At 52.1% G+C, this 22,830-nt stretch overlaps 1 protein-coding gene across 1 annotated transcript in view; it reads right to left on the reverse strand.

Moving 5' to 3' along the window:
- The window catches only part of POLR2A (RNA polymerase II subunit A), a 49,665-nt gene extending 28,278 nt beyond the window's left edge, over nucleotides 1-21,387 (reverse strand). Inside the window, exons 1-15 of the mRNA XM_040334211.1 lie at nucleotides 21,175-21,387; nucleotides 15,129-15,261; nucleotides 12,766-12,902; nucleotides 12,510-12,683; nucleotides 10,734-11,015; nucleotides 10,401-10,562; nucleotides 10,091-10,311; nucleotides 9,876-10,008; nucleotides 8,984-9,108; nucleotides 6,532-6,742; nucleotides 5,875-6,084; nucleotides 5,559-5,727; nucleotides 4,384-4,478; nucleotides 4,102-4,305; nucleotides 1,840-2,062 (exon numbers count right to left, since the gene is read on the reverse strand). Coding sequence (XP_040190145.1) covers nucleotides 1,840-2,062; nucleotides 4,102-4,305; nucleotides 4,384-4,478; nucleotides 5,559-5,727; nucleotides 5,875-6,084; nucleotides 6,532-6,742; nucleotides 8,984-9,108; nucleotides 9,876-10,008; nucleotides 10,091-10,311; nucleotides 10,401-10,562; nucleotides 10,734-11,015; nucleotides 12,510-12,683; nucleotides 12,766-12,902; nucleotides 15,129-15,261; nucleotides 21,175-21,261 — 2,566 coding nt within the window. The 5' untranslated portion in view covers nucleotides 21,262-21,387. The remainder of the gene's footprint in view (nucleotides 1-1,839; nucleotides 2,063-4,101; nucleotides 4,306-4,383; nucleotides 4,479-5,558; nucleotides 5,728-5,874; nucleotides 6,085-6,531; nucleotides 6,743-8,983; nucleotides 9,109-9,875; nucleotides 10,009-10,090; nucleotides 10,312-10,400; nucleotides 10,563-10,733; nucleotides 11,016-12,509; nucleotides 12,684-12,765; nucleotides 12,903-15,128; nucleotides 15,262-21,174) is intronic.
- Nucleotides 21,388-22,830: the final 1,443 nt, after the last annotated feature.

Below are 22,830 nucleotides of genomic sequence, written 5' to 3' on the forward strand. Positions count from 1 at the left end.
CAGGGTTAGTAGAAGGGGAGTGTCACCTACCAGCAGGGTTAGTAGAGGGGGAGTGTCACCTACCAGCAGGGTTAGTAGAGGGGGAGGTCACCTACCAGCAGGGTTAGTAGAGGGGGAGTGTCACCTACCAGCAGGGTTAGTAGGAGGGAGTGTCACCTACCAGCAGGGTTAGTAGAGGGGGAGTGTCCCCTACCAGCAGGGTTAGTAGGAGGGAGTGTCACCTACCAGCAGGGTTAGTAGAGGGGGAGTGTCCCCTACCAGCAGGGTTAGTAGAGGGGGAGTGTCACCTACCAGCAGGGTTAGTAGGAGGGAGTGTCACCTACCAGCAGGGTTAGTAGAGGGGGAGTGTCCCCTACCAGCAGGGTTAGTAGGAGGGGGAGGTCACCTACCAGCAGGGTTAGTAGAGGGGGAGTGTCACCTACCAGCAGGGTTAGTAGAAGGGGAGGTCACCTACCAGCAGGGTTAGTAGAAGGGGAGTGTCACCTACCAGCAGGGTTAGTAGAGGGGGAGTGTCACCTACCAGCAGGGTTAGTAGAAGGGGAGTGTCACCTACCAGCAGGGTTAGTAGAGGGGGAGTGTCACCTACCAGCAGGGTTAGTAGAGGGGGAGTGTCACCTACCAGCAGGGTTAGTAGAGGGGGAGTGTCACCTACCAGCAGGGTTAGTAGAAGGGGAGTGTCACCTACCAGCAGGGTTAGTAGAGGGGGAGTGTCACCTACCAGCAGGGTTAGTAGAAGGGGAGTGTCACCTACCAGCAGGGTTAGTAGAAGGGGAGTGTCACCTACCAGCAGGGTTAGTAGAGGGGGAGTGTCACCTACCAGCAGGGTTAGTAGAGGGGGAGGTCCCCTACCAGCAGGGTTAGTAGAGGGGGAGTGTCCCCTACCAGCAGGGTTAGTAGAGGGGGAGGTCACCTACCAGCAGGGTTAGTAGAGGGGGAGGTCACCTACCAGCAGGGTTAGTAGAGGGGGAGGTCCCCTACCAGCAGGGTTAGTAGAGGGGGAGTGTCCCCTACCAGCAGGGTTCGTAGGAGGGAGTGTCACCTACCAGCAGGGTTAGTAGGAGGGGGTGTCACCTACCAGCAGGGTTAGTAGAGGGGGAGGTCACCTACCAGCAGGGTTAGTAGGAGGGGGAGGTCACCTACCAGCAGGGTTAGGAGGGGGAGGTCACCTACCAGCAGGGTTAGTAGGAGGGGGAGGTCACCTACCAGCAGGGTTAGTAGGGGGGAGTTCACCTACCAGCAGGGTTAGTAGGGGGGAGTTCACCTACCAGCAGGGTTAGTAGGGGGGAGTGTCACCTACCAGCAGGGTTAGTAGAGGGGGGAGTGTCCCCTACCAGCAGGGTTAGTAGGGGGGAGTGTCACCTACCCGCAGGGTTAGTAGAGGGGGAGTGTCACCTACCAGCAGGGTTAGTAGAGGGGGGAGTGTCACCTACCAGCAGGGTTAGTAGAGGGGGAGGTCACCTACCAGCAGGGTTAGTAGTGGGGGGGGTGGTCACAGTGCAGGGGGTGTATAGAGGGGGAGTGGTCACAGTGCAGTCAGTGTAGAGGGGGAGTGGTCACAGTGCAGTCAGTGTATAGAGAGGGAGTGGTCACAGTGCAGTCAGTGTAGAGGGGAGTGGTCACAGTGCAGTCAGTGTATAGAGAGGGAGTGGTCACAGTGCAGTCAGTGTAGAGGGGGAGTGGTCAGTGCAGTCGGGGTGTATAGAGGGGGAGTGGTCACAGTGCAGTCAGTGTATAGAGGGAGTGGTCACAGTGCAGTCGGGGTGTATAGAGGGGAGGAGCTCTGCTGGGACAGATCTTCCACTTGGTTGGCCATTGGACAATCCAGGTCAGCACCCTTACCAGTCTCGGCAGTCTTCACAGCCGTGTCGATAAGACCCTCTCGCCCTCCCATAGCATGGAAGAAGAACTCTGTAGGGGTCAGACCGGCCAGATAGGAGTTTTCCACAAAGCCTCGGCTCTCAGGACCGTAATCATCCTTGATAAAGTGAGGGAGCGTCCGGTGTTTGAATCCAAAGGGGATTCGCTTTCCCTCCACGTTCTGCTGTCCCACCACAGCAATGACCTGGAAGAGGAAACTTCATTATATGTCCTGCCGCTTCACATCTACCCTACATGTGCCCCCCCTACAGGTCAGATCTGTGTATAACCCTATACAGCCCCCCCTACAGGTCAGATCTGTGTACAACCCTATACAGCCCCCCCTACAGGTCAGATCTGTGTACAACCCTACACAGCCCCCCCTACAGATCTGTGTATAACCCTACACAGCCCCCCCTACAGGTCAGATCTGTGTATAACCCTATACAGCCCCCCTACAGGTCAGATTTGTGTATAACCCTACACAGCCCCCCCTACAGGTCAGATCTGTGTATAACCCTACACAGCCCCCCCCACAGGTCAGATCTGTGTACAACCCTACACAGCCCCCCCCCTACAGATCTGTGTATAACCCTACACAGCCCCCCCTACAGGTCAGATCTGTGTATAACCCTATACAGCCCCCCTACAGGTCAGATCTGTGTACAACCCTATACAGCCCCCCCTACAGGTCAGATCTGTGTACAACCCTACACAGCCCCCCCTACAGGTCAGATCTGTGTATAACCCTATACAGCCCCCCCCACAGGTCAAATCTGTGTATAACCCTACATGTGCCCCCCCCCCCCCCTACAGGTCAGATCTGTGTATAACCCTACACAGCCCCCCCCCCCACAGGTCAGATCTGTGTATAACCCTACATGTGCCCCCCCTCCCCCCTACAGGTCAGATCTGTGTACAACCCTACACAGCCCCCCCACAGGTCAGATCTGTGTACAACCCTACACAGCCCCCCCTACAGATCTGTGTATAACCCTACACAGCCACCCCCCCCTACAGGTCAGATCTGTGTATAAGCCTACACAGCCCCCCCTACAGGTCAGATCTGTGTATAACCCTATACACCCCCCCCCTACAGGTCAGATCTGTGTATAACCCTATACAGCCCCCCCTACAGATCTGTGTATAACCCTATACAGCCCCCCCTACAGATCTGTGTACAACCCTACACAGCCACCCCCTACAGATCTGTGTATAACCCTACACAGCCACCCCCCCCCTACAGGTCAGATCTGTGTATAAGCCTACACAGCCCCCCCTACAGGTCAGATCTGTGTATAACCCTATACACCCCCCCCCTACAGGTCAGATCTGTGTATAACCCTATACAGCCCCCCCTACAGATCTGTGTATAACCCTATACAGCCCCCCTACAGATCTGTGTACAACCCTACACAGCCACCCCCTACAGATCTGTGTATAACCCTACACAGCCACCCCCCCCTACAGGTCAGATCTGTGTATAACCCTACACAGCCCCCCCCCCCCGGTCAGATCTGTGTACAACCCTACACAGCCACCCCCTACAGATCTGTGTATAACCCTACATGTGCCCCCCCCCCCCCACAGGTCAGATCTGTGCATAACCCTACATGTGCCCCCTACAGGTCAGATCTGTGTACAACCCTACACATGCCCCCCCCCCCCCCCCCCCACAGGTCAGATCTGTGTATAACCCTACATGTGCCCCCCCTACAGGTCAGATCTGTGTATAACCCTACATGTGCCCCCCCCTACAGGTCAGATCTGTGTATAACCCTACATGTGCCCCCCCTACAGGTCAGATCTGTGTACAACCCTACATGTGCCCCCCCCCCCCCCCCCACAGGTCAGATCTGTGTATAACCCTACATGTGCCCCCCCACAGGTCAGATCTGTGTACAACCCTACATGTGCCCCCCCACAGGTCAGATCTGTGTACAACCCTACACATGCCCCCCCCCCCTACAGGTCAGATCTGTGCATAACCCTACATGTGCCCCCCCCACAGGTCAGATCTGTGTACAACCCTACACATGCCCCCCCCCCCCCCACAGGTCAGATCTGTGTATAACCCTACATGTGGCTGCAAAGAGGCCGGCTGGGAACAGCCCAGGATTCGGTGACCCCTGGCCAATCACTATTTGACCCCCAGGTTGAGAACCACCGATTTAAATGCACATAACCCAACTTGGACCCCCCCAGAGGATTCACACGACCCCTCCCCCACAGAACAGGTCTTACCTGAGAAATGTTAATTTTCGAGCCTTTGGCTCCGGACACCACCATAGACTTGAAGTTGTTGTACTCAGACAGGGACTTCTGGGCAGAGGAACCAGTTTTATCTCTGGCATCGTTCAGAATTCTGTTCACTTGGTTCTCAAATGTCTGCCGTAGAGTGTTTCCGGGGGTGGGTTCCAGCTCGTTGTTGTGCGCCTTTTCAATCACCTGCCAATCAAAGAAGAGTTACAAGGAGGAGTTCAAGAAGAGCTTCCCATAGAGGAGCAGTATGGAGGAGACCCTCACCTCTATCACATCCTGCTTCGCCTTCTTGATGGTGTTCTGAATATCCTGGTAAGTCTTGGCATCAGCAATAGAGTCTCCAATTCCAATCGTGTGACCTACGATCCATCAAACGTGATAAACTACCAATCAGATCTTCAAGTCGTGTGTGCCTGGTAGTCTAAGCCATTTCCACCCGGCTCCTTACATCACCCATACCCCCCCCCATAACATCACCCATACCCCCCCATAACATCACCCATACCCACCCCCCCCCCATAACATCACCCATTACCCCCCCCATAACATCACCCATACCCCCCCCATACCATCACCCATACCCACCCACCCCCATAACATCACCCATTACCCCCCCCCTAACATCACCCATACCCCCCCATAACATCACCCATACCCCCCCCATAACATCACCCATACCCCCCCCCATAACATCACCCATTACCCCCCCCCATAACATATACCCCCCCCCCATAACATCACCCATACCCCCCCCATCACATCACATCACCCATACCCCCCCATCACATCACATCACCCATACACCCCCATACCATTACCCCCCCCCCCCCCATAACATCACCCATTACCCCCCCCATAACATCACCCATACCCCCCCATAACATCACCCATACCCACCCCCCCCCATAACATCACCCATTACCCCCCCCATAACATCACCCATACCCCCCCCCATACCATCACCCATACCCACCCCCCCCCATAACATCACCCATTACCCCCCCCATAACATCACCCATTACCCCCCCATCACCCCCCCCATACCCACCCCCATAACATCACCCATACCCCCGCCCCCATCACCCATACCCCCGCCCCCATCACCCCCCCCCCCCATAACATCACCCCCCCCCCCCCCATAACATCACCCCCCCCCCCCCCATAACATCACCCATACCCCCATAACATCACCCATACCCCCATAACATCACCCATACCCCCATATCACCCATATCACCCATACCCCCATATCACCCATACCCCCATAACATCCCCCATTACCCCCCCCCATAACATCACCCATTACCCCCCCCCCATAAAATCACCCATACCCCCCCCCCCATAACATCACCCATTACCCCCCCAACACACCCTACCAGAAAGCCATTACCCCCCCCCCCCCCACCAGATAATTGGAATGGAAGCTCCGTGTCACACACCTTCAATGAGGAGCCAGGTATTGATGACGGTCTGGATGTTGGAGTAGAAGAGCCGCGTTGTATCGTGACCCATCTCCAGGTATGAGATGTGGACTAGAGACCCGGCTGATGTCCCCAGAGATTTCTTACACAGGATTCCCATTATCAGCTCCCCGTTCTCCACAACCACCTGGAAAGAGAGACCTTAGAATTAGGAGAGTCTCCTCCACCAATCACTGCTGAGCACAACGAGTCTCCTCCACCAATCACCGCTGAGCAAGGAGCGCAACGAGTCTCCTCCTCCACCAATCACCGCTGAGCAAGGAGCGCAACCTACCTTGGTGTCCCCAGGAGAAATGTGTTTATAGGGTCCACTGTCTTCATCATCGGGGTGAGTGCTGTGCGTCCGGATACAATTAATGTGTCCGGGAACGATGAGAGAGAAGATCTGCTTTCCCGTCCAGAGGGGGCGGGGCTTCAAGATGGCGGGCTGAGGTACCTTTCCATCCCATGTGGAGAGGAACATGAGCAAGTTCATCACTTCTCCCTGCAGAAGAGACCAGAACAGGTGAGGCAACAGAGACAGCATCACTACCAACCCCCTACTAAAACCGTCACCCCCAACGCCCCGCATACTGGGCCCGTCACCCCCAACGCCCCGCATACTGGGCCCGTCACCCCCAACGCCCCGCATACTGGGCCCGTCACCCCCAACGCCCCGCATACTGGGCCCGTCACCCCCAACGCCCCGCATACTGGGCCCGTCACCCCCAACGCCCCGCATACTGGGCCCGTCACCCCCAACGCCCCGCATACTGGGCCCGTCACCCCCAACGCCCCGCATACTGGGCCCGTCACCCCCAACGCCCCGCATACTGGGCCCGTCACCCCCAACGCCCCGCATACTGGGCCCGTCACCCCCAACGCCCCGCATACTGGGCCCGTCACCCCCAACGCCCCGCATACTGGCCCCAGCTACAGAAAGGCGCCTTACCCTTTCTATGAAGACGTCCCTCTTGGTGAATTTGCGCACAGCAGTCAGACTGTCCTGCACAATTCCCATGACGGGACGGTTAGACTGAGGAGTGACAATCATACGCGGCACCATTGCCAACTCCTGGATCTCTGCCCGAGTTTCCAAAGACTGCGGAAGGTGCAGATTCATCTCGTCTCCATCAAAGTCAGCGTTGTAGGGAGTGGTGACACTACAAAGAAAGGGAACGTTATACACAATGTGGACTGTACATTATAGAATGGATAGATCATAAAGTACTGTATAGAGGCAAACAGCAGGGCCTATAGAATAAATCCTAGGACTGTACAGAGACAGGCCCAACCAGGACACATACTGTACAGAGACAGGCCCAACCAGGACACATACTGTACAGAGACAGGCCCAACCAGGACACATACTGTACAGAGACAGGCCCAACCAGGACACGTACTGTACAGAGACAGGTCTAACTAGGATACATAGATCATATACTGTACAGAGACAGGCCCAGCCAGGACACATACTGTACAGAGACAGGCCCAACCAGGACACGTACTGTACAGAGACAGGTCTAACTAGGATACATACTGTACAGAGACAGGCCCAACCAGGACACATACTGTACAGAGACAGGCCCAACCAGGACACATACTGTACAGAGACAGGCCCAACCAGGACACATACTGTACAGAGACAGGCCCAGTCAGGACACACACTGTACAGAGACAGGCCCAACCAGGACACACACTGTACAGAGACAGGCCCAACCAGGACACACACTGTACAGAGACAGGCCCAGTCAGGACACACACTGTACAGAGACAGGCCCAACCAGGACACACTGTACAGAGACAGGCCCAGTCAGGACACACACTGTACAGAGACAGGCCCAACCAGGACACACACTGTACAGAGACAGGCCCAGTCAGGACACACACTGTACAGAGACAGGCCCAGCCAGGACACATACTGTACAGAGACAGGTCTAACTAGGATACATAGATCATATACTGTACAGAGACAGTCCCAACCAGGACACAGATCATAGTACTGTACAGAGACAGGCCCAACCAGGACACAGATCATAGTACTGTACAGAGACAGGCCCAACCAGGACACATACTGTACAGAGACAGGCCCAACCAGGACACATACTGTACAGAGACAGGCCCAGGAAGGACACTAGAAGAGATCCTAGGACTGTACAGAGACAGGCCCAGCCAGGACACTAGAAGAGATCCTAGGACTGTACAGAGACAGGCCCAGCCAGGACACTAGAAGAGATCCTAGGACTGTACAGAGACAGGCCCAGGAAGGACACTAGAAGAGATCCTAGGACTGTACAGAGACAGGCCCAGCCAGGACACTAGAAGAGATCCTAGGACTGTACAGAGACAGGCCCAGCCAGGACACTAGAAGAGATCCTAGGACTGTACAGAGACAGGCCCAGCCAGGACACTAGAAGAGATCATAGTACTGTACAGAGACAGGCCCAGCCAGGACACTAGAAGAGATCCTAGGACTGTACAGAGACAGGCCCAGCCAGGACACTAGAAGAGATCCTAGGACTGTACAGAGACAGGCCCAGCCAGGACACTAGAAGAGATCCTAGGACTGTACAGAGACAGGCCCAGCCAGGACACTAGAAGAGATCCTAGGACTGTACAGAGACAGGCCCAGCCAGGACACTAGAAGAGATCCTAGGACTGTACAGAGACAGGCCCAGCCAGGACACTAGAAGAGATCCTAGGACTGTACAGAGACAGGCCCAGCCAGGACACTAGAAGAGATCCTAGGACTGTACAGAGACAGGCCCAGCCAGGACACTAGAAGAGATCCTAGGACTGTACAGAGACAGGCCCAGGAAGGACACTAGAAGAGATCCTAGGACTGTACAGAGACAGGCCCAGCCAGGACACTAGAAGAGATCATAGTACTGTACAGAGACAGGCCCAGCCAGGACACTAGAAGAGATCCTAGGACTGTACAGAGACAGGCCCAGCCAGGACACTAGAAAAGATCCTAGGAATGTACAGAGACAGGCCCAGCCAGGACACTAGAAGAGATCCTAGGACTGTACAGAGACAGGCCCAGCCAGGACACTAGAAGAGATCCTAGGACTGTACAGAGACAGGCCCAGCCAGGACACTAGAAGAGATCCTAGTACTGTACAGAGACAGGCCCAGGAAGGACACTAGAAGAGATCCTAGGACTGTACAGAGACAGGCCCAGCCAGGACACTAGAAGAGATCCTAGGACTGTACAGAGACAGGCCCAGCCAGGACACTAGAAGAGATCATAGTACTGTACAGAGACAGGCCCAGCCAGGACACTAGAAGAGATCATAGTACTGTACAGAGACAGGCCCAGGAAGGACACAGGATAGACCATATAGTGTTGCACAGAGACAGAAGCTATGGTTTATAAGACAGTGACACAGTAAGGGGCTCACCTGAGGTTGAGTCGGAAGGTGGACCAGGGCAGAATACGGACTCGATGCCCCATCATAGACATTTTATGCAATGTGGGCTGTCTGTTGAAGATGACAATATCCCCATCACACATGTGTCTCTCCACCTGAAGAAGATGAGAGATGGAGGTCAGAAATGGAGGTCACATGGTATCAGAAGTCACCAATGTCTTCACACAACTTTCCCATAATAGTCATGCTAAAGACTCACCCATGGTGCCATTTCAGGTGCAGGCAGCATTTGGGGGATGGGGGGGTGGCAGAATGTCCAGAGTTCCTACATTTTGGGATAGGTGGGGGAAGGGGGTGCCATTTCAGGTGCAGGCAGCATTTGGGGGATGGGGGGGTGGCAGAATGTCCAGAGTTCCTACATTTTGGGATAGGTGGGGGAAGGGGGTGCCATTTCAGGTGCAGGCAGCATTTGGGGGATTGGGGGGGGGGGGGCAGAATGTCCACAGTTCCTACATTTTGGGATAGGTGGGGGAAGGGGGTGCCATTTCAGGTGCAGGCAGCATTTGGGGGATGGGGGGGTGGCAGAATGTCCACAGTTCCTACATTTTGGGATAGGTGGGGGAAGGGGGTGCCATTTCAGGTGCAGGCAGCATTTGGGGGATTGGGGGGGGGCAGAATGTCCACAGTTCCTACATTTTGGGATAGGTGGGGGAAGGGGGTGCCCCTAAAAATCTCCACTGATCATTTTCATAACATAATAAAAATCCAGACCCACAGACCTGACAGTGAGGTCCGTGCCATGGGTGGTCTACATATAGGACAGACGTTGTAATGGAGGCCTTATAGGGGCTTTCCAAACACTCAACATCTAAGAAAACTTTATTAACACAAGAAGCGAGAACCACAGACGCTCCCTTCTGACCTTGTAACCAATTTGCAGGTGAAGGTCGCTGGGTTTTGGGTGGAATCGCAGGTCTATGCGATCGCCGTTATCTCGTATGATGTATTTGGCTCCTGGGTACTGACTGTTTCCTCGTCTCACCAGCTCCTGCAGCCTAGAACAATGCAGGAAACATTCAATGATTGCACTGAAGATGTATACATTCAGGGGGGTGGGGGGCGGGGGTGAAACCTTACCGGTCAATATTGAATGGGGTGACAATCTCCGGGAAGGTCATGTTTGCAGCAATCGACCTTGGAACGCCGACTTGGTCGATGGAAAGATTTGGGTCGGGGGTAATGACGGTTCGGGCGGAGAAATCCACACGTTTCCCCATCAAGTTTCCACGTACTCGCCCTTCCTTTCCTTTTAGACGCATCTTTAAGGATTTCAAGGGGCGTCCAGACTTTTGCATAGCCTGAGAAGAAAGGAAATTACCCAAGCTGTAGACTTGCCCAAAATTCCTGGGTGCCCCCTCTATTTACCCATCTTCAGCCCTCCACCTACCCGGGGTAATCCAGGCATCTCGTTATCCACCATGGTGGCCACATGGAACTGCAGAAGTTTCACATCTTCAGCAATGACGTGAGCAGCGGCCCCATTCTGTTCATTCCTCCGCAGCTGGTTGTTTATCTTCACAATATCCGCCAGTTTGTGAGTCAGATCGTCCTGAGGAAACAAATTCCATTAATTGTACTGTGTAGAGACCCCCCGGGGCAGGTACATTTACATATCTATTGCCCCAGTGCAGAGATTGGGAAGTCCGGATAACGGCGACAATCCGACAGCCCAAGTCAATGCGAATCCCAAGAGGACAAAGTCCCACCCTCTATTACCCACCTGATTTCTGGCCGATCCTTGCATGACAACGGCAGGTCTTACAGACAATGGTGGCACTGGAAGGACGGTGACAATCAACCACTCAGGACGAGCATATCGCGGGTCCATACCAAGGATGAAACATTCCTCATCTGTTATCCGCTTAAAGATTTCATGGACCCTCTCTGGACTGAGTAGAATCTTCTTCTCCTGAGAGTCTTCATTCACGTGTTTCCATTCAGCATACAACTCCAGGCCAGTGCGCCGAATGCGTGGCTGATAACGCCCACAGCCGCCATGACCCTGGAATGACATGGAAGGAGCGATAAGTCAGCCTGGCCAATCACTGTCAGCACAGGGGTCAGCCTGGCCAATCACTGTGCCAGCACAGGGGCCAGCCTAGCCAATCACTGTGCCAGCCCAGGGGTCAGCCTGGCCAATCACTGTGCCAGCCCGGCCAATCACTGTGCCAGCACAGGGGTCAGCCTAGCCAATCACTGTGCCAGCACAGGGGTCAGCCTAGCCAATCACTGTGCCAGCACAGGGGTCAGCCTAGCCAATCACTGTGCCAGCACAGGGGTCAGCCTAGCCAATCACTGTGCCAGCACAGGGGTCAGCCTAGCCAATCACTGTGCCAGCACAGGGGTCAGCCTGGCCAATCACTGTGCCAGCACAGGGGTCAGCCTAGCCAATCACTGTGCCAGCACAGGGGTCAGCCTAGCCAATCACTGTGCCAGCACAGGGGTCAGCCTAGCCAATCACTGTGCCAGCACAGGGGTCAGCCTAGCCAATCACTGTGCCAGCCTATGGCACCCCCACTTACAGAACAAAGCTGGCAATCGGGTTACCATCTTGTCACTTCCGTCCTACGAGACATGTTCACCATACATTCTTCCAATCATCTCCATACCCCCAAATAAAAGAATGAACACAATTTTATCAGAATGTATGAAGTGTAAAGGGCCCCCCAGCTCATAGATCTCCATTATCCAAATCTGCATCTTAGACATTTACATATCAGAACTCTTCAGACAAGCGATTCAACCCTTTTCCACCAATCACTGACCGTCTACAGGCCGGCATTGAAGGCAACTTCTTCCCCACGACTCACACCCTGACCCCCCTGCAACTCACACTCGCGCCCCCCCCCCCACAACTCTCACACTCGCGCCCCCCCCCCCCACAACTCTCACACTCGCGCCCCCCCCACACAACTCTCAGGCCCCATACTCACGAGCAAACATGTCTGCTGAAACTGGCCCGCAGGCCAGTTTCAGCAGACATGTTTGCTCGTGTGTGGGCGCGAGCGGGCCGAATTCCAGCAAACATTTGCCCGCCGGGCCTTTTCCCAGCAGACAAATATTCCTGGACTTGTTTTAAAACAGCCCGCTGGAATTCAGCCCGCTCGGACATGTACGGTCGTCAGTACAGACCTACCGTACATGTCCAGCCGCCCGCCGTGCCTCGCATGCGTCGAATGACTTCGACGCATGCGTGGAAGCATTTTAAAGGCGGGCCGCCCACGTCGCCGCGTCATTGTCGCGGCGACACCGCGTCATCGACGCGGCGACACCGCGGACACGCCCCGCGTATTGTTTACGCGCGGACTTCTGTACGATGGTGTGTACAACCATCGTACAGAAGCCCTCTGGCAGACATGTATGGTGAAAACGGTCCGACGGACCGCTTTCACCATACATGTTTGTCCGTGTGTACCCGGCCTCACACTCGCGCCCCGACCCACAACTCGCGCCCCCCCCCACAACCCCCCCCCCTAGAAATGGTCACAGAAGTCACCTTTTCTTTCGTAATGTCCTCATCCCCCTCGTTCTGCTCCACCCCAAACTTGTTGTCCATTTCTTCTCCACCTTCGCAGATGTTCTTCCCTTTGCACAGTTCATAGACGTGAGTCAGACGCTTCTTTGGCTGTCCTTTAGATTTGGTCAAAATGTCTTTGATTTTTGGGTTATTCTGAAAGAAACAGTGAAGTTTAGGAGGGATCCACAGGAACGGCTAAGACACGAAAAACATCCAACAGCACCAAAAGACTCACAGAGTCCACCAGAAGCTTGGAGCAAAAGAAACAGACGCAGCGTAAAACTTTCATGGTCTTCACGAGAAAGCCACAATGGAAGACTGGCTTCGCCAACTCAATGTGTCCGAAGTGACCGGGACATTCCGTCATGTTACCTGGAAGCAAAGAGGCCGAGAGAACAGTTAGAGATCACAGTCACATTCATGACTAAAACGTGTGTCTGGAAATGGTCTATTCACCGATGATCCGGCATCACCAAGACTCGGCTCAATGTCCTACATGAAACCTATAGGACTTTATTCAGAGAAAAGGCTATAACCGACCAAGGATGAAGGTCTAAGACCCACCTATACTGCTATAACCACCCACCATCCATCATGAAGGTCTAAGGCCCACCTATACTGCCATAACCACCCACCATCCATCATGAAGGTCTAAGACCCACCTATACTGCTATAACCACCCAACATAAAGGTCTAAGGCCCACCTATACTGCCATAACCACCCAACATAAAGGTCTAAGGCCCACCTATACTGCCATAACCACCCACCATCCATCATGAAGGTCTAAGACCCACCTATACTGCTATAACCACCCAACATAAAGGTCTAAGGCCCACCTATACTGCCATAACCACCCAACATGAAGGTCCAAGGACCACCTATACTGCTATAACCACCCACCATCCATCATGAAGGTCTAAGGACCACCTATACTGCTATAACCACCCAACATAAAGGTCTAAGGCCGACCTATACTGCCATAACCACCCAACATAAAGGTCCAAGGCCCACCTATACTGCTATAACCACCCACCATCCAACATGAAGGTCTAAGGCCCACCTATACTGCTATAACCACCCACCATGAAGGTCTAAGGCCCACCTATACTGCCATAACCACCCACCATCCATCATGAAGGTCTAAGACCCACCTATACTGCTATAACCACCCACCATCCATCATGAAGGTCTAAGACCCACCTATACTGCTATAACCGATCAAGGATGAAGGTCTAAGACCCACCTATACTGCTATAACCACCCACCATCCATCATGAAGGTCTAAGACCCACCTATACTGCTATAACCACCCACCATCCATCATGAAGGTCTAAGGCCGACCTATACTGCTATAACCACCCACCATCCATCATGAAGGTCTAAGACCCACCTATACTGCCATAACCACCCACCATCCATCATGAAGGTCTAAGGCCCACCTATACTGCTATAACCATCCATCATCCAACGAAGGTCTAAGACCCACCTATACTGCTCAAACCACCCAACATAAAAGTCTAAGGCCGACCTATACTGCCATAACCACCCACTATCCATCATGAAGGTCTAAGACCCACCTATACTGCTATACCCACCCACCATGAAGGTCTAAGGCCCGCCTATACTGCTATAACCATCCATCATGAAGGTCTAAGGCCCACCTATACTGCTATAACCACCCACCATCCATCATGAAGGTCTAAGGCCGACCTATACTGCTATAACCACCCACCATCCATCATGAAGGTCTAAGGCCGACCTATACTGCTATAACCACCCACCATCCATCATGAAGGTCTAAGACCCACCTATACTGCCATAACCACCCACCATCCACCATCCATCATGAAGGTCTAAGGCCCACCTATACTGCTATAACCATCCATCATCCAACAAAGGTCTAAGGCCCACCTATACTGCTATAACCATCCATCATCCAACAAAGGTCTAAGGCCCACCTATACTGCTATAACCACCCACCATCCATCATGAAGGTCTAAGGCCCACCTATACTGCTATAACCACCCACCATCCATCCATCATGAAGGTCTAAGACCCACCTATACTGCTATAACCATCCATCATCCAACGAGGGTCTAAGACCCACCTATACTGCTCAAACCACCCAACATAAAAGTCTAAGGCCGACCTATACTGCCATAACCACCCACTATCCATCATGAAGGTCTAAGACCCACCTATACTGCTATACCCACCCACCATGAAGGTCTAAGGCCCGCCTATACTGCTATAACCATCCATCATGAAGATCTAAGGCCCACCTATACTGCTTTAACCACCCACCATCCAACAAAGGTCTAAGGCCCACCTATACTGCTATAACCATCCAACGAAGGTCTAAGACCCACCTATACTGCCATTACCCATTATCCAAGATGAAGTTCTAAGTTCCACCTAACCTCCTACAAGCACCCATGTACCGTGGAAACTGAAGATCGATCCTGCAGCCATGACAGTATCACAAGCACTCTCGATAGATAAGTGCTCACACAGGGAAAGATTCCCCCCCCCCCCCGGTTATACTGCCCGTGTAGAACATCATTTGTGAGTAACGCAAATAGAAGGATCAGCATTACCTGCACATGTCTGACAGCGTCCACTTCGCTCAACCACTCCTTGCCGTGGGTCCATCAATCCACCCAGCTTGGGGCGGCCCCCTTCTGTTGTCTCTGAGTATTTTATTCCTCCCTCTGTGACCGACATGCGTTTCTGGAGAACAAAAACAGCGATTTACCCCTCTGGGTGGCAACAAATCCAGCAATTCACTCAGAAGAGGTCATAGTGGACTAAATACAGTGCAGACATCAGTACTGGCCACATCCTTGTCCTTCCCACAAGCAGGTAAGAGGACCTACCCAACTCAGCGACCACCCAGGGGAGGGGGACCTTAACCCTACTCTCAGCGTCCACCCAGGGGAGGGGGACCTTAACCCTACTCTCAGCGTCCACCCAGGGGAGGGGGACCTTAACCCAACTCTCAGCGTCCACCCAGGGGAGGGGGACCTTAACCCAACTCTCAGCGTCCACCCAGGGGAGGGGGACCTTAACCCAACTCTCAGCGCCCACCCAGGGGAGGGGGACCTTAACCCAACTCTCAGCGCCCACCCAGGGGAGGGGGACCTTAACCCAACTCTCAGCGCCCACCCAGGGGAGGGGGACCTTAACCCAACTCTCAGCGCCCACCCAGGGGAGGGGGACCTTAACCCAACTCTCAGCGCCCACCCAGGGGAGGGGGACCTTAACCCAACTCTCAGCGCCCACCCAGGGGAGGGGGACCTTAACCCAACTCTCAGCGTCCACCCAGGGGAGGGGGACCTTAACCCAACTCTCAGCGCCCACCCAGGGGAGGGGGACCTTAACCCAACTCTCAGCGCCCACCCAGGGGAGGGGGACCTTAACCCAACTCTCAGCGCCCACCCAGGGGAGGGGGACCTTAACCCAACTCTCAGCGCCCACCCAGGGGAGGGGGACCTTAACCCAACTCTCAGCGCCCACCCAGGGGAGGGGGACCTTAACCCAACTCTCAGCGCCCACCCAGGGGAGGGGGACCTTAACCCAACTCTCAGCGCCCACCCAGGGGAGGGGGACCTTAACCCAACTCTCAGCGCCCACCCAGGGGAGGGGGACCTTAACCCAACTCTCAGCGTCCACCCAGGGGAGGGGGACCTTAACCCAACTCTCAGCGTCCACCCAGGGGAGGGGGACCTTAACCCAACTCTCAGCGCCCACCCAGGGGAGGGGGACCTTAACCCAACTCTCAGCGCCCACCCAGGGGAGGGGGACCTTAACCCAACTCTCAGCGTCCACCCAGGGGAGGGGGACCTTAACCCAACTCTCAGCGTCCACCCAGGGGAGGGGGACCTTAACCCAACTCTCAGCGTCCACCCAGGGGAGGGGGACCTTAACCCAACTCTCAGCGCCCACCCAGGGGAGGGGGACCTTAACCCAACTCTCAGCGCCCACCCAGGGGAGGGGGACCTTAACCCAACTCTCAGCACCCACCAAGGGGAGGGGGACCTTAACCCAACTCTCAGCGTCCACCCAGGGGAGGGGGACCTTAACCCAACTCTCAGCGTCCACCCAGGGGAGGGGGACCTTAACCCAACTCTCAGCGTCCACCTTAACATGCCGTTTTTCTGCCTAGTCAATTTCCTAACAGGAGGATAATACCCTAAGGTCAAGATGCTGCTGTGTCCATCCATGAACGTAAGAGAAAAGATCAATACTGGTGCAGATGAACATGGCAACCAATCAAAATCTGTCTTTACCTGTGCATGGCAACCAATCGACATCTGTCTTTACCTGTGCATGGCAACCAATCGACATCTGTCTTTACCTGTGCATGGCAACCAATCGACATCTGTCTTTACCTGTGCATGGCAACCAATCGACATCTGTCTTTACCTGTGCATGGCAACCAATCGACATCTGTCTTTACCTGTGCATGGCAACCAATCGACATCTGTCTTTACCTGTGCATGGCAACCAATCGACATCTGTCTTTACCTGTGCATGGCAACCAATCGACATCTGTCTTTACCTGTGCATGGCAACCAGTTACTTTCAATTTAAAAGCTAAACTGAACAAGCTGAAGACAATCGGCTGCCATGCACAGATGAAGATAGATGTCGATCGTTTGCCGCACACAACTGCTTCAGTTTTTACCCCCTCCCCCCCCCCCAGTCTTGTGCTCACTGTCTGGTAAGGTGGTCAGTAAATTTGTGCGATTTTCCATCATATAGTCTTACATTATATCACTCTATGATCTCCCTCCCACAGTGTCAGATTGTATTACACTCTATGATCTCCCACAGTATTACATTGTACTCTATGATCTCCATCCCATAGTATTACATTGTACTCTATGATCTCCATCCCATAGTATTACATTGTACTCTATGATCTCCATCCCATAGTATTACATTGTACGACACTCTGATCTCCCATACTACCACACTCTATGATCTCCCATAGTATTACATTGTATGACACGCTGATCTCCCATCCCATAGTATTACATAGTATTACACTCTATGATCGCCCATACTACGACACTATGATCTCCATCCCATAGTATGACACTCTATGATCTCCATCCCATAGTATGACACTCTATGATCTCCCATAGTATTACATTGTATCACACTCTATGATCTCCCATAGTATGACACTCTTTGATCTCCATCCCATAGTATTACATTGTATGACACTCTGATCTCCCATACTACCACACTCTATGATCTCCCATAGTATTACACTATGATCGCCCATACTACGACACTATGATCTCCATCCCATAGTATGACACTCTATGATCTCCATCCCATAGTATGACACTCTATGATCTCCCATAGTATTACACTCTATGATCTCCCATAGTATTACATTGTATCACTCTATGATCTCCCATAGTATTACATTGTATGACACTCTGATCTCCCATACTACCACACTCTATGATCTCCCATAGTATTACACTATGATCGCCCATACTACGACACTATGATCTCCATCCCATAGTATGACACTCTATGATCTCCATCCCATAGTATGACACTCTATGATCTCCCATAGTATTACACTCTATGATCTCCCATAGTATTACATTGTATCACTCTATGATCTCCCATAGTATTACATTGTATGACACTCTGATCTCCCATACTACCACACTCTATGATCTCCCATAGTATTACACTATGATCGCCCATACTACGACACTATGATCTCCATCCCATAGTATGACACTCTATGATCTCCATCCCATAGTATGACACTCTATGATCTCCATCCCATAGTATGACACTCTATGATCTCCATCCCATAGTATGACACTCTATGATCTCCATCCCATAGTATGACACTCTATGATCTCCCATAGTATTACACTCTATGATCTCCCATAGTATTACATTGTATGACACTCTGATCTCCCATACTACCACACTCTATGATCTCCCATAGTATTACACTATGATCGCCCATACTACGACACTATGATCTCCATCCCATAGTATGACACTCTATGATCTCCATCCCATAGTATGACACTCTATGATCTCCCATAGTATTACACTCTATGATCTCCCATAGTATTACATTGTATCACTCTATGATCTCCCATAGTATTACATTGTATGACACTCTGATCTCCCATACTACCACACTCTATGATCTCCCATAGTATTACACTATGATCGCCCATACTACGACACTATGATCTCCATCCCATAGTATGACACTCTATGATCTCCATCCCATAGTATGACACTCTATGATCTCCCATAGTATTACACTCTATGATCTCCCATAGTATTACATTGTATCACTCTATGATCTCCCATAGTATTACATTGTATCACTCTATGATCTCCCATAGTATTACATTGTATCACTCTATGATCTCCCATAGGATTACACTCTATGATCTCCCCATAGTATTACACTCTATGATCTCCCATAGGATTACATTGTATCACTCTATGATCTCCCATAGTATTACATTGTATCACTGATCTCCATAGGGTCACACTCTATGATCTCCCATAGGGTTACATTGTACTCTATGATCTCCCATAGTATTACATTGTACTCTATGATCTCCCATAGTATTACACTCTATGATCTCCATCCCATAGTATTACATTGTATCACTCTATGATCTCCCATAGTATTACACTCTATGATCTCCATAGGGTCACACTCTATGATCTCCCATAGGGTTACATTGTACTCTATGATCTCCCATAGTATTACATTGTACTCTATGATCTCCCATAGTATTACACTCTATGATCTCCATCCCATAGTATTACATTGTATCACTCTATGATCTCCCATAGTATTACACTCTATGATCTCCCATAGTATTACATTGTATCACTCTATGATCTCCCATAGTATTACACTCTATGATCTCCCCATAGCACCACACTCTATGATCTCCCATAGTATTACACTCTATGATCTCCCATAGGATTACACTCTATGATCTCCCACAGTATTACATTGTATCACTCTATGATCTCCCATAGTATTACATTGTATCACTCTATGATCTCCCATAGTATTACACTCTATGATCTCCCATAGGATTACATTGTATGACACGCTGATCTCCCATCCCATAGTATTACATAGTATTACACTCTATGATCGCCCATACTACGACACTATGATCTCCATCCCATAGTATGACACTCTATGATCTCCATCCCATAGTATGACACTCTATGATCTCCCATAGTATTACATTGTATCACACTCTATGATCTCCCATAGTATGACACTCTTTGATCTCCATCCCATAGTATTACATTGTATCACTCTATGATCTCCCATAGTATTACATTGTATGACACTCTGATCTCCCATACTACCACACTCTATGATCTCCCATAGTATTACACTATGATCGCCCATACTACGACACTATGATCTCCATCCCATAGTATGACACTCTATGATCTCCATCCCATAGTATGACACTCTATGATCTCCCATAGTATTACACTCTATGATCTCCCACAGTATTACATTGTATCACTCTATGATCTCCCATAGTATCACACTCTATGATCTCCCATAGTATTACATTGTATCACTCTATGATCTCCCATAGGATTACATTGTATCACTCTATGATCTCCCATAGTATTACACTCTATGATCTCCATAGGGTCACACTCTATGATCTCCCATAGGGTTACATTGTACTCTATGATCTCCCATAGTATTACACTCTATGATCTCCATCCCATAGGATTACATTGTATCACTCTATGATCTCCCATAGTATTACATTGTATCACTCTATGATCTCCCATAGGATTACATTGTATCACTCTATGATCTCCCATAGTATTACACTCTATGATCTCCATAGGGTCACACTCTATGATCTCCCATAGGGTTACATTGTACTCTATGATCTCCCATAGTATTACACTCTATGATCTCCATCCCATAGTATTACATTGTATCACTCTATGATCTCCCATAGTATTACACTCTATGATCTCCATCCCATAGGATTACATTGTATCACTCTATGATCTCCCCATAGTATTACATTGTATCACTCTATGATCTCCCATAGTATTACATTGTATCACACTCTATGATCTCCCATAGTATTACACTCTATGATCTCCATCCCATAGGATTACATTGTATCACTCTATGATCTCCCATAGTATTACATTGTATCACTCTATGATCTCCCATAGTATGACACTCTATGATCTCCCATAGGATTACATTGTATCACTCTATGATCTCCCCATAGTATTACATTGTATCACACTCTATGATCTCCCCATAGTATTACATTGTATGACACTCTATGATCTCCCATAGTATTACATTGTATCACACTCTATGATCTCCCATAGTATTACACTCTATGATCTCCATCCCATAGTATTACATTGTATCACACTCTATGATCTCCCATAGTATTACACTCTATGATCTCCATCCCATAGGATCACATTGTATTTTAGACTTTCTATCCTCCCCTCCCTCACACTTCCGGGTGTAGAGCTGTACGTCACAAGGCACGTGACTCCCGCCCCCTCCTCCTCCCGGGAAGTCGCGAGCCTCCAAGCCCCGCCTCTTACCAGCTCGTCGGGGCCCAGTACACCGAACTGGACGCGTTTGATGGTCCGTAGCTGGCAGGCGCTGTCCCCGGTGGGTGGTCCGTTCATGTTGGCGGCCGGACGGTTCCTTCGGGAAGGCGGAGACTAGGGCCGGTTTATAACCCCTGAGAACCGAGCAGCACTTCCCCCTCTCAGAGGTCCGTCGCTGCTGGCGCTCACTGCGCTTCTGAGCGGCCCCGTGAAGCGACTCTTCCTTATATAGACTGTACCGCTGCCTACGGGTGGAACGGGTCTTGTTTCCAGGGGCAGTGGGCGGAGCTCTCTCCAATGATTGGAGGACCGTCAGGAGTCTGATGACGACAAGGGCAAACTGCTCGCATGCGCACTGATTCGCAAATTACGAAATAGGTTCGGGTATTTCCGGCAACCTTCGTAAGCAGGGGGTAGGCCGATAGCGATGGCTCAATGGAGGGTGGGCGGTCCTAAGCTGTAACTGACACATGAATTCTCCAATAGCGTGTTGCCTTACGCTTGTTTGGCGGGTATGAGTCTTTATGCCGTGCACGCGCATTTCGGTTACTTTAGTAATGGCGGACTTGTTCAGCAGTTTATCGCCGTGTTGGTTATTTTTTTTTATCGTTTTTTCCGCCGGTTCATCTCTTTACCTGTTTGTACAGTCTATGGATTGTGCTATGCCGAATCGCCAGCTGATCCGTTATTTATGGTGTAGGCCTCACATCCCCGTGGTCGAGTTTTTCTACGTACCGAAGAAGAAGCCTGAAGCCGGGCATGCAATTCAGGACACACCGAGGCTTCGCGGGTTTTGTAGGCCGCGGGTGTTTTTTGGAGGAATACGGGTGATGATTGATCTGTGTGCGGGGCTGACCTCCTCATAGACTCCAGAGACCTCATTATTATTATTATTCCGGGAACGGACGGACATTATCGGGACTTATCTCCTCAACATGTTTACCTGTGTACTGCGCGACGGTGTGCATGGCGCTCCGTGTTATCTACAACCGGTGTGCGGACTGTGGCCCCCGGTGGGGGTGTGCGGACTGTGGCCCCCGGTGGTGGTGTAGGGTGTGCGGACTGTGGCCCCCGGTGGGGGTGTAGGGTGTGCGGACTGTGGCCCCCGGTGGGGGTGTAGGGTGTGCGGACTGTGGCCCCCGGTGGGGGTGTAGGGTGTGCGGACTGTGGCCCCCGGTGGGGGTGTGCGGACTGTGGCCCCCGGTGGGGGTGTAGGGTGTGCGGACTGTGGCCCCCGGTGGGGGTGTAGGGTGTGCGGACTGTGGCCCCCGGTGGGGGTGTAGGGTGTGCGGACTGTGGCCCCCGGTGGGGGTGTAGGGTGTGCGGACTGTGGCCCCCAGTGGGGGTGTAGGGTGTGCGGACTGTGGCCCCCGGTGGGGGTGTAGGGTGTGCGGACTGTGGCCCCTGGTGGGGGTGTGCGGACTGTGGCCCCCGGTGGGGGTGTAGGGTGTGCGGACTGTGGCCCCCGGTGGGGCTGTAGGGTGTGCGGACTGTGGCCCCCGGTGGGGCTGTAGGGTGTGCGGACTGTGGCCCCCGGTGGGGCTGTAGGGTGTGCGGACTGTGGCCCCCGGTGGGGGTGTGCGGACTGTGGCCCCCGGTGGGGGTGTGCGGTCTGGGGCCCCAGACCGCAGGAGGAGAGGGGCCTTC

This window comes from Rana temporaria, assembly GCF_905171775.1.
Source record: "Rana temporaria chromosome 3 unlocalized genomic scaffold, aRanTem1.1 chr3a, whole genome shotgun sequence".
In the NCBI taxonomy this organism is placed as follows: Eukaryota; Metazoa; Chordata; class Amphibia; order Anura; family Ranidae; genus Rana; species Rana temporaria.